Source organism: Somniosus microcephalus, chromosome 2 (assembly GCF_052327205.1).
Source record: "Somniosus microcephalus isolate GS21.2 chromosome 2, FLI_Smic_1.0, whole genome shotgun sequence".
NCBI classification, from domain to species: Eukaryota; Metazoa; Chordata; class Chondrichthyes; order Squaliformes; family Somniosidae; genus Somniosus; species Somniosus microcephalus.
In genome coordinates, this window is record NC_140988.1 from 142,956,342 (window position 1) to 142,968,917 (window position 12,576).

General features: G+C 46.9%; 1 protein-coding gene across 1 annotated transcript in view; it reads left to right on the plus strand.

Moving 5' to 3' along the window:
- Nucleotides 1-12,576, plus strand: part of anxa3a (annexin A3a) — a 114,588-nt gene that overhangs the window by 13,507 nt on the left and 88,505 nt on the right. The window contains exon 2 of the mRNA XM_085963242.1: nucleotides 11,715-11,768. Coding sequence (XP_085819368.1) covers nucleotides 11,754-11,768 — 15 coding nt within the window. The 5' untranslated portion in view covers nucleotides 11,715-11,753. The remainder of the gene's footprint in view (nucleotides 1-11,714; nucleotides 11,769-12,576) is intronic.

Consider the following 12,576-nt stretch of genomic DNA (forward strand, 5'->3'; position numbering starts at 1 on the left):
CGGGAGTTCCGAAGGCTGTGTTGCCTGCCAGGGTTAAGGATATCTCCTCGCGGCTGGAGAAGAATTTGGAGTGGGAGGGGGAGAATCCAGTTGTCGTGGCCCACTTAGGAACCAATGACATTGGTAGAACTAGGAATGAGGTTCGACTGAGTTTGAGGAGCTAGGGTGCAAATTAAAACGCAGACCTCAACGGTAATAATCTCTGGATTGTTACATAGAAACATAGAAGATAGGAGCAGGAGTAGGCCATTCGGCCCCTCGAGCCTGCTCCGCCATTCAACGAGATCATGGCTGATCATCCAAATTCAGTACCCTGTCCCTGCCTTCTCGCCATATCCCTTGATCCCTTTAGCATTAAGAAATATATCCAACTCCTTCTTGAATATATTTAATGAACTGGCCTCCACTGCCCTCTGTGGTAGAGAATTCCACAGGTTCACCACTCTCTGGGTGAAGAAATTCCTCCTCATCTCAGTCTGAAATGGCTTACCCCTTATCCTCAGGCTGTGACCCCTGGTTCTGGACTCCTCGGCCATCGGGAACATCCTTCCTGCATCTAATCTGTCTAGTCCTGACAGAATTTTATAAGTTTCAATGAGATCCCCTCTCATTCGCCTAAACTCCAGCGACTCCAAGCCCAATCGACTCAATCTCTCCTCGTACGTCATTCCTGCCATCCCAGGTATCAGCCTGGTGAATCTTCGCTACACCCCCTCCATGGCAAGAACATCCTTCCTCAGATAGGGCGACCAAAACTGCACACAATACTCAAGGTGTGGTCTCACCAAGGCCTTATACAACTGCAGCAAGACATCCTTGTTCCTGTACTCGAACCCTCTCGCTACGAAGGCCAACATACCATTTGTCTTCTTAACCGCCTGCTGCACCTGCATGCTTACCTTCAGCGACTGGTGCACAAGGACACCCAGGTCTCGTTGCACTTCCCCTTCTCCCAATCTATTGCCATTCAGATAATAATCTGCCTTCCTGTTTTTACCACCAAAGTGGATAACCTCACATTTATCCACATTATATTGCATCTGCCATGCCCAATCACCCAACCTGTTCAGATCATACTGGATTTTCAGGGCATCCTCCTCACAGCACACTCCCCCACCCAGCTTTGTGTCATCTGCAAATTTTGAGATATTACATCCAATTCCCTCGTCTAGATCATTAATATATATTGTGAATAGCTGGGGTCCTAGGACCGATCCCTGCGGTACCCCACTAGTCACTGCCTGCCACTCGGCGAACGAACCGTTAATTCCGACTCTTTGCTTTCTGTCTGCCAACCAGTTCTCTATCCAAGTCAATACCTTGCCTCCAATCCCATGTGCCTTAACTTTGCACGCTAGTTTCTTATGCGGGACCTTATCTAAAGCTTTCTGAAAGTCCAAATACACCACATCCACTGGTTCTCCCTTATCTATTTTACCAGTTACATCCTCAAAAAATTCCAGTAGATTAGTCAAGCACGATTTACCTTTCGTAAATCCATGTTGACTTTGTCCGATCCTGTCACTGTTCTCCAAGTGTTCTGCTATTACATCCTTTATAATGGACTCTAGCATTTTCCCCACTACCGATGTCAGGCTCACCGGTCTACAATTCCCCGTTTTTTCTCTACCACCTTTTTTGAATAGTGGGGTAACATTAGCTACCCTCTGTTAGATCCATGGTTCAGTGGATAAATAATTACACGGATGCTGTACATAAACAGAGGCATGCGCACAGCTTATATACCGGTGTGTTTACTGCGGTACTACAGTATACAGGAGCTGTAAAAAGTAGTTCTGACTTAAAGCACATACACTACACCCTCCAATCCATGGATACTGTTCCAGAGTCTAGCGAATGCTGGAAGATGACCAGTAATGCACCCAGTATCTCTCGGGCCACTTCCTTAAGTATCCTCAGATGTAGATTATCAGGCCCTGGGGATTTATCGGCCTTTAATCCCGTCAATTTCCCTAACACCATTTCCCTACAAATACTGATTTCTTTCAGTTCCTCCCTCTGATTATACCCTATGTTCCCCGACATCTCTGGGAGGTTATTTGTGTCCTCCTTTGTGAAGACAGAACCAAAATATGTATTTAATTGGTCTGCCATTTCTTTGTTCCCCATTATAAATTCCGCTGATTCTGACTGCAAGGGACCTACGCTTGACTTCACCAATCTTTTTCTCTTCACATATCTATAAAAGCTTTTACAGTCAGTTTTTATGTTCCCTGCAAGCTTACTCTCATACTCTATTTTCCCCCTCTTAATCAATCCCTTTGTCCTCCTTTGCTGAATCTTAAACTGCTCCCAATCCTCAGGTTTGTTGCTTGTTTTGGCAAATTTATATGTCCTCTCTTTGGATCTTATGTTATCCCTAATTTCCCTCGTTAGCCACAGTTGAGACACCTTTTTTGTTTTATTTTTATGCCAAACTGGGATGAACAAATTCTGTAGTTCATCCATGCGATCTTTGAATGTTTGCCATTGCCTATCCACCGTCAACCCTTTGAGTGACATTCCCCAATCAATCTTACCCAACTCGCGCCTCATACCATCGTAGTTTCCTTTATTTAAATTCAGGACCCTAGCCTCTGAGTCAACTACTTCACTCTCCATCTTAATGAAGAATTCTATCATGTTATGATCGCTCCGACCCAAGGGGCCTCGCACAGCAGGATTCCAATTAATCCTTTCTCATTACATAATACCCAGTCTAAAATGGCCTGATCCCTAGTTGGCTCCTCGACATATTGGTCCAGTAAACCATCCCGTATACACTCCAGGAATTCCTCCTCTACAGTATTGTTACTAATTTGGTTAGTCCAATCTATATGTAGATTAAAGTCACCCATGATAACTGCTGTGGCCTTATTGCACGCGTCTCTAATTTCCCATTTAATGCCATCCCCAACCTCCGCATTACTGTTTGGGGGTCTATACACCACTCCCACTAATGTTATCTGCCCCTTGGTATTTCTTATTTCTACCCATACAGATTCCACATCATCAGAGCTAATATCCTTCCTTACAAATGTGTTAATCCCCTCTTTAACCAGCAATGCTACCCCACCTCCTTTTCCTTTTTGCCTATCTTTCCTGAATATTGAATACCCCTGGATGTTGAGTTCCCAGCCCTGGTCACCCTGGAGCCATGTTTCCGTAATCCCAATCATATCATATTCATTTACCTCTATTTCCGCAGCTAATTCATCCACCTTATTTCGAATGCTCCTCGCATTAAGACACAAAGCCTTCAGGCTTGTTTTTTTAACGCTTTTAGACCTTTTAGAATTATTTACTGTGGCCATGTTTGGTTTAAACACTTGATTTCTCTGTCTGCCCACTTTGTTTTTCTCCTTCTTGTCTTTTGCTTCTATCCTTGTTTCCCTTTCCTCTGTCTCCCTGCTCAGGTTCCCAAACCCCTGCCATTTTAGTTTAAATCCTCCCCAACAGCACTAGCAAACACTCCCCCAAGGACATCGGTCCCGGTCCTGCCCAGGTGCAGACCGTCCGGTTTGTACTGGTCACCCCTCCCCCAGAACCGGTTCCAATGTCCCAGGAATTTGAATCCCTCCCCCTTGCACCATTCCTCTAGCCACGTATTCATCTGAAATATCCTTCTATTTCTACTCTGACTAGCACGTAGCACTGGTAGCAATCCTGAGATTACTACCTTTGAGGTCCTATTTTTTAATTTACCTCCTAACTCCCTATATTCAACTTTTAGGACCTCATCCCATTTTTTATCTATATCGTTGGTACCTATATGCACCACGACAACTGGCTGCTCACCCTCCCCCTCCAGAATGCTCTGCAGCTGCTCCGAGACATCCTTGACCCTTGCACCAGGGAGGCAACACACCACCCTGGAGTCTCGTTTGCAGCCGCAGAAACGCCTATCTATTCCCCTTTCAATAGAATCCCCTATCACTATAGCTCTACCCCTCTTTTTCCTCCCATCCTGTGCAACAGAACCACCCCTGGTGCCAGGAAGTTGGCTGCTGCTGCCTTCCTCTGATAAGCCATCCCCCCCAACAGTATCCAAAGCGGTATATCTGTTTGAGAGGGGGATGACCCCAGCGGACTCCTGCACTACCTGCCTGTGCCTACTACTCTGCCTGGTGGTCACCCATTCCCTTTCTGCCTGTGCAACCTTCACCTGCGGTGTGACCAACTGGCTAAACGTGCTATCCATGACATCCTCAGCCTCGCGAATGCTCCAGTATTTATCCATCCGCAGCTCCAGCGCCGCAATGCGGTCTGCCAGTAGCTGCAGCTGGATACACTTCCCGCACACATGGTCGTCAGGGACACAGGAAGTGTTCCTGATTTCCCACATAGCGCAGGAGGAGCAAACTACGGGGCTGGGCTGTCCTGACATGACTTACTCTTTAATTAATTTAAATTAAATCAAAACCACCAATTAAATGATATACTCAATGGCGTTTGTTTACCTACTATCCCTGCTACACCACAGAAACCCTAGAAACTATAAAACACAGAATTTAAGCTTCTAAAAAAGGAGAAAGAGAGAAATACTCACCAACCAATCACGTACCTGCTTTCTGGTGACGTCACACTTCGGTTACTTTTTACTTCTCTCCTCTGCTCTTGGATTGGTAAACCTCTCGGGCTTCGCTCTTTTAAACTGCCGGGTTCTGTTCCTGCTCCCTCGCAGGTCCGCTCTCGGACCTCTCGGGCTTCGCTCTTTTAAACTGCCGGGTTCTGTTCCTGCTCCCTCGCAGGTCCGCTCTCGGACCTCTCGGGCTTCGCTCTTTTAAACTGCCGGGTTCTGTTCCTGCTCCCTCACAGGTCCGCTCTCGGACCTCTCGGGCTTCGCTCTTTTAAACTGCCGGGTTCTGTTCCCGCTCTCGGACCTCTCGGGCTTCGCTCTTTTAAACTGCCGGGTTCTGTTCCTGCTCCCTCGCAGGTCCGCTCTCGGACCTCTCGGGCTTCGCTCTTTTAAACTGCCGGGTTCTGTTCCTGCTCCCTCGCAGGTCCGCTCTCGGACCTCTCGGGCTTCGCTCTTTTAAACTGCCGGGTTCTGTTCCTGCTCCCTCGCAGGTCCGCTCTCGGACTTCTCGGGCTTCGCTCTTTTAAACTGCCGGGTTCTGTTCCCGCTCCCTCGCAGGTCCGTTCTCGGACCTCTCGGGCTTCGCTCTTTTAAACTGCCGGGTTCTGTTCCTGCTCCCTCGCAGGTCCGCTCTCGGACCTCTCGGGCTTCACTCTTTTAAACTGCCGGGTTCTGTTCCTGCTCCCTCGCAGGTCCGCTCTCGGACCTCTCGGGCTTCGCTCTTTTAAACTGCCGGGTTCTGTTCCTGCTCCCTCGCAGGTCCGCTCTCGGACCTCTCGGGCTTCGCTCTTTTAAACTGCTGGGTTCTGTTCCCGCTCCCTCGCAGGTCCGTTCTCGGACCTCTCGGGCTTCACTCTTTTAAACTGCCGGGTTCTGTTCCCGCTCCCTCGCAGGTCCGCTCTCGGACCTCTCGGGCTTCGCTCTTTTAAACTGCCGGGCTCTGTTCCCGCTCCCTCGCAGGTCCGCTCTCGGACCTCTCGGGCTTCGCTCCTTTAAACTGCCGGGCTCTGCTCCCACTCTCGGGTCTCTCGGGCTTCGCTCCTTTAAACTGCCGGGCTCTGCTCCCACTCCCTCGCAGGTCCGCTCTCGGGCCTCTCGGGCCTCGCTCCTTTAAACTGCCGGGCTCTGCTCCCACTCCCTCACAGGTCCGCTCTCGGGCCTCTCGGGCTTCGCTCTTTTAAACTGCCAGGCTCTGCTCCCACTCCCTCACAGGTCCGCTCTCGGGCCTCTCGGGCTTCGCTCTTTTAAACTGCCGGGCTCTGCTCCCGCTCTCTCGCAGGTCCGCTCTCGGGCCTCTCGGGCCTCGCTCCTTTAAACTGCCGGGCTCTGCTCCCGCTCTCTCGCAGGTCCGCTCTCGGGCCTCTCGGGCCTCGCTCCTTTAAACTGCCGGGCTCTGCTCCCACTCCCTCGCAGGTCTGCTCTCGGGCCTCTCGGGCCTCGCTCCTTTAAACTGCCGGGCTCTGCTCCCGCTCCCTCGCAGGTCTGCTCAGGCACCAGAGCAACGTGCAAATTGGCATAGGGACAAGCAGATCAGAGAGTTAACTGTGTGGCTCAAAGAGTTATGAGAGAAAAGGGTTTCGATTCATGGGGCACTGGCACCAGTACTGGGGAAAGAGGGAGCTGTTCCATTGGGACAGGCTCCATTAAACCAGGCTGGGACCAGTGTCCTGGCAAATTGAATAACTTGGGCTGTAGATAGGGCTTTAAACTAAAAAGTGGGGGGTCAGGTGAGGGGAAATTTCAAAATCTAAAGAGAAAAGTCAAGGCAATAGAGCAGTGTAGCGATTTGGATAAAGATAAGCAGAGTGTGACAGGAAGGGACAGAGAGTTTAACAGTAATAGTGCATCAGAGAATAAGGTGAAAGCCGGGGATAATGGTAAAAATGTAAAATTACAGGCTCTTTACCTGAATGCATGAAGCCTTCATAACAAGGGATCTACAAGAAATGAAACCAACCTAAATATAAACAAAATAGGACAGGAGAGCATAGGAAAGACTAAACTAAGGGAGTACATAGATGTCCAGGGACTGAATAGAGATATAGAATAGGAGTGTAAAAAGACATCAAGGCAGCATTTGACCGAGTGTGGCATGAAGGAACCCTAGTAAAACTGAAGTCAATGGGGATCAGGGGGGAAACTCTCCACTGGTTGGAGTCATACCTAGCACAAAGAAAGATGGTTGTGGTGATTGAAGGTCAATCATCACAACCCCAGGACATCGCTGCAGGAGTGTCTCAGGGCAGAGTCCTAGGCACAACCATCTTCAGTTGCTTCATCAATGACCTTCCCTCCAACATAAGGTCAGAAATGGGGATGTTTGCTGATGACTGCACAGTGTTCAGCGCCATTCACAACTCCTCAGACAATGAAGCAGTCCATGCCCGTATGCAACAAGACCTGGATGACGTTCAGGCTTGGGCTGATAAGTGGCAGGTAACATTCGCATCACAGAAGTGCCAGGCAATGACTGTCTTCAACAAGCGAGAGTTTAACACCGCCCCATGACATTCAGTGGCATTACCATCACCAAATCTCCCACTATCAACATCCTGGGGTCACCATTGACCAGAAACTTAACTGGACCAGCCACATAAATACTGTGGCAACAAGAGCAGGTCAGAGGCTAGGTATTCTGTGGCAAGTGTCTCACCTCCTGACTCCCCAAAGCCTTTCTACCATCTACAAGGCACAAGTCAGGAGTGTGATGGAATACTCTCCACTTGCCTGGATGAGTGCAGCTCCAACAACACTCAAGAAGCTCGACACCATCCAGGACAAAACAGCCCACTTGATTGGCACCCCATCCACCACCTTAAACTTTCACTCCCTCCACTACTAACGTACCTTGGCTGTAGTGTGTACCATCTACAAGATGCACTGCAGCAACTCGCCAAGGCTTCTTTGACAGCACCTCCCAAACAGGCGACCTCTTCCACCTAGAAGGACAAGAGCAGCAGGTGCATAGGAACACCACCACCTCCAAGTTCCCCTCCAAGTCACACACTATCCTGACTTGGAAATATATTGCCGATCCTTCATCGTCGCTGGATCAAAATCCTGGAACTCCCTCCCTAACAGCACTGTGGGAGTACCATCATCACACGGACTGCAGTGGTTCAAGAAGGCGGCTCACCACCACCTTCTGAAGGGCAACTAGGGATGGGCAATAAATGCCCAGATCCCATAAGCGAATAAAAAAAAATCTCAACAATAGTTCTAGATATGGTTTGGAAAGTTAGGAAACACTTTATATGAGCCTATAATACCTTGCATGACTGACTAATCTGCCAATCACATTCATTGCCTAGTGGCTGTGTGCGATACTGAAATATATTGGGCCCTGGTGAGACCTACCTGGAGTATTGTGTACAGTTTTGGTCTCCTTATCTAAGGAAGGATATACTTGCCATAGAGGGAGTACAATGAAGGGTCACCAGACTGGTTCCTGGGATGGGGGGATTGTCCTATGAGGAGAGATTGAGTAGACAAGGCCTATATTCTCTATAGTTCAGATGAATGAGAGGTGATCTCATTGAAACATACAACATTCTTACAGGGCTTTGACAGGATAGATGTAGAGAGGATGTTTCCCCTGGCTGGGGAGTCTAGAACCAAGGGTCACAGTCTCAGAATATGGGGTTGGCCATTTAGGACTGAGATGAGGAGAAATTTCTTCTGTCATCTCTGCTTCACCTGCCATCTATTTCATCACATGGGTGACCTTTATACTGTCTCACCTTGGTCCTCAGAATCCCACCACGATCAGCCCCAACACTAGCAGCACCAGGCACACCAGCAGCACCAACAACACCAACCTTCTCCGCAATCAACTGATGCTACACAGGACAGAAGGCATCAGCACCCGACCACATTGCTGCCTGGGTGGCCAGGGCTAGCCTCACCATGGCCACATTTACTTCACTTGATGCTGTACACCCTGGCTGCCACATGATGCGCCAGGCTGGCACCACCCCACGCCAACATCATAAAGCATCCCTACAATGCCCAAGTCATTCCTTTCACACTCATAACCATTGTGGGTGGTACCATTATGTCTCACCATTCACTGCAACTCACTAAGCCACTTCCAAAGGTGCACACAAATCTGTCTAAGAATGCAAAGTGTTGAAAATAAAGGTTTCAATGTTTGACAACACACTAACAGAAACTTTACATGGACATTGCATAAAACACCCAAGTAGCTACCCTTGTGTGTTGTTAGGTGGTATGATTGCACTAGGATGAGATTGAGTGTGAGGGGTGGCTAGTGAGATGAGGATGTGATAATATAGATAGAGAGGGATGGGTGGAGGTATAAGGTAAGTTGGTGTGAGTAAGGATGTGCAGGAGTAGAGTAGGGAAGTCAGAGTGATGGGGATGTGATGAGAGGCACAGCAGGATGAGGTTGAGTGTGACTTTGTACTAACATTTCATCATCTAATGAGATCACTGAAACATTTACTGCACTGCACTCAGGTCTTTCTGACGACATCACAGCTTGTGCCCTCCTCTGCAATGTGCAACCATGCTGTTTTGGTCTCCTAGGGAGGTCTCCTCTGCCCATGGGAAGGGAAGAGGACCTCCCTGCATGCTGTAACTCCCTCCCTAAGCATATGGAGGGAGTCATGGGAGAGCCTGGGTGCAGCCCTGCACCTTTGTGCAGTGCTTGTCAGTGTTTGCAGCACCTCAGTGCTGTAGAACACTGACAGCACAACTTTCAAAATAAATTTGGCCAAGGTCCCTTTAAGGAAACCGGCTGATGACGCATCTTCAAATGACGTCACCAGACCTGCTTCCTCTAATTGGCCGGGAAACGCACTGGGCAGGCTTAACAAGCCCAATTAAGGGAAAGGCATTCTACACAGAGTGGGATGGAGCCAGCAGCGGGGTCGGGACCTGCCACTGACGTCGCCCGTCACAGACCCACCAAGGTGAGCAAAATCCCAGCCTATGATTCAAATGGATGTTAAAAATCCCGTAACACTAGTTGAAGAGCAGCAAGGCGGCCGTCCTGGCCAACATTCTTCCCTCAATCAACAGCACCAAACAAAAATGTTTAACTCTTTGCTGTTTGATAAACATCAATACGACTGCTGCTTTGACTACATAACAACAGTAACTGTACTTCCAAGCAATTAATTGTATGTGAAGTATCTTGGATTATCCTGAGAGATATGACAAGGTGTTATATCAATGCAAGTTCTTTCTTTCTGAGGGTCAGAAATATAATGCGCTTTGTCAGAGTACACTCACTCACTTCATAATGATATTTTCAGAAGGCATTATTTTTGTGTGTCCTAATCCATTCGCCTCACACTATAACTGAGTGCATTATAATTAGCTTAAAATTCATATGTTTCCTCTGTTTTATGTATCCCACTTTTGAAAATGAGAAAATGAGTGAAATTTTCCTGAATTCAGACAATCTTGTTTTTGGGCTGCAGTTGATTATACTGTTGAAGTTGTCTCTTATTTGTTTGTCTGTGATTGACTTCATTATGTACTCTGTGTTATAATTATATCAAGTACAGGATGTCAAGCCTCTGAGTGGTACTTTGGTTGAAAGAATGTCTGACCATGGATTGACGTGTCTCAGTAGTAACTAGAACATAACAATCTGTGACTGAAGAAAAAGAAGCATGTCTAACAATTAGCTGAAGAAATTTGTATTTTTATTCAAGTTTTAGTGAGATACACAATATCATAAATCAGCCTAATTGCATGAATGTTCTGGGTGTAACCCTCATGCAAATACAGACCTATATTTAAATGTTATTAAAATCCTCCATGCTATCTCTGGTGCAGCTATCTCTGGTGCAGTGGGCTTATGTACGTATAATCAAGTTCTGAGCCATAGAGAGAAAGATGGTGCCAAGGACAATCCATGGTCTGTATTAAGCCTGGTTAAAAGTAGAAATGCAATAGTTGGAATTGGCTGTATACTTGAAAAGGAAAAAAATGCAAAGCTATGGGAGAAGAGCAGGGGAGTGAGGCTAATTGGATACCTCTTTCAAAGAGGCAGCACAGGCACAATGGCCTCCTTCTGTACTGTAAGATTCTGTGATTCTAGTTGGATCTCGCATCCCTAGGCCAGAGAAGGTAAGAATTGGCCAGTGTTGCTGTTGCTTTCTGCCTCTTCCCACCTCAACCTATGAACACCGAGGCTAGTTGTAGAACCCCTATTGTGCAGGTCAACTCATTCTAGATAGGCCTGGGATCTCACTAATGCTGTATGCCGCAGCTCCAAACTGGGAAGTGCATAAACACACTGCTTTTGAGTTCTCCAAAGCTGGAGAATAAACTGTCAGTTAAAAGTAGAACTTTCCAGCTGTTATCCAGAAACACAACAAATGGAATTTAAGACTATTTTTGCAGCAAACAAAAGCACCAAATGTTTATTTTTCTGCTGTGGAAAATTACATAGGTCCTGCAATTCCACAACCCTTCCAATGCACTCCCACCACAACTCTGGCAGGAGTGCAGTGAAGGGCTGGAAAACCGGCAGGGAACTGACTAAGCCTGGTCCCGGACTGCGTTACCAGTATTGGTGGGGCTTTGTAAAGGGCAGATTCTCCGGTTGTCCCTTACAAAGACAACCGTGCCAGAGGGACGGGGGAGTTCCCATGTCCTTGACCTCGCAGGGACCACGCATAATTTTGGAGGCTGGTATGTCAAGTGAGAAGTGATGTACAAGCTTCTTCAATAGGAGTCCAGGCCAGGAAAGTCTCCTCGACTCCTGTAGATTTGCAGAAGTTCATTTTTTTTTTGATTAACGTGGTCTTTTGCAAAGGGGGCTGCTTGGAGCCAATTTTACATGTTTCTGGGGGCGAGGGCCCAATAATCTCCCAGCGTCACTGGATCAGCCTGCAGCTTGGGGTAGTTGGGCACCCAGGATGTGCCCCTGGTAGCATGGCAATTGCCAGTCCCATACCACTCGGATGCCCTCTCCCTGACCCCTGCATACTGCAGCAGGTGGTGCTAGTGGACACGATCTCAGTGTGAGTTCCAGGATCGTAGTCTGTAGAACTTTGGGACTATATTCATTTGTATGCATATATTACAGTTAATTTTAGATCCTCTGTTACATACTGTAACATATTCATTTTATATTTCTTGCTTTTTTGTTTTGTAGATCTCTCATCCTTGACAACATTCTTAACTGAAGAAGAAAATGTCATCCACATGGGTAAATTAGAAGTAATATTCAATTGTCTGTCCAGGAGTAAACTAGTAATCCTAGTTTTAACTAGTATTGAAAAAACATGTCCTCCCAAGATGGGGTGCTGGTTGTCTAAACCGAGACCTCTGAATTACAGCAGTTTGATTTAAAGGGGTATCTTTGCCACTGAAAATGTTTTGCACACTTTTTCAGTGATATTTTTAGGTACACGCAACAAGAACTATGTCACTAGCTGATGAAACAACATCATTCATATGATGTAACCTATTTCCATAATTATTTTGAAATATTTAAAATTAATGTGATCTTGCAGAAGCTGCATTGCTAAAGTCCTCGCTACAAACAATATTGAATTTCCTGTTGCGCTAATCTGCCTGTTGGCCAATGGTGGTTCCAATATCAGTTTATTTTTCATCTGCCTGTTCTTGACCATTTCAGGAACTGAAGCAGCCTGAATAGTTGATGACTCTTTAAAATTTATTCTTAATGGTGCTTCATATCAATTTGTTATTCCTGGCAGGGTTAACCTTATTTATTCAGTAGAGGCGGAAGTCAAAAAGCAGGACTTGTTTAGAAAATTTAGGGAGACAACTTCTCAATTTACAAAAGCAGAGGTAACCCTAAACCTGTACAATGATTGGTTGGAATATTGTGCCCAGTATTGGGCACCCTACTTTAGGAAGAGTTTGAAAGCCATGATAAATGTTGAAAGGATGATGCCAGAGATGAAAGGTTTTAATTACGAGGAGAGACCAGAGAAACTGGGGCTCTTTTCATGAGAACAGAGCTTAAAGAGAGATATCTGATAGAAATG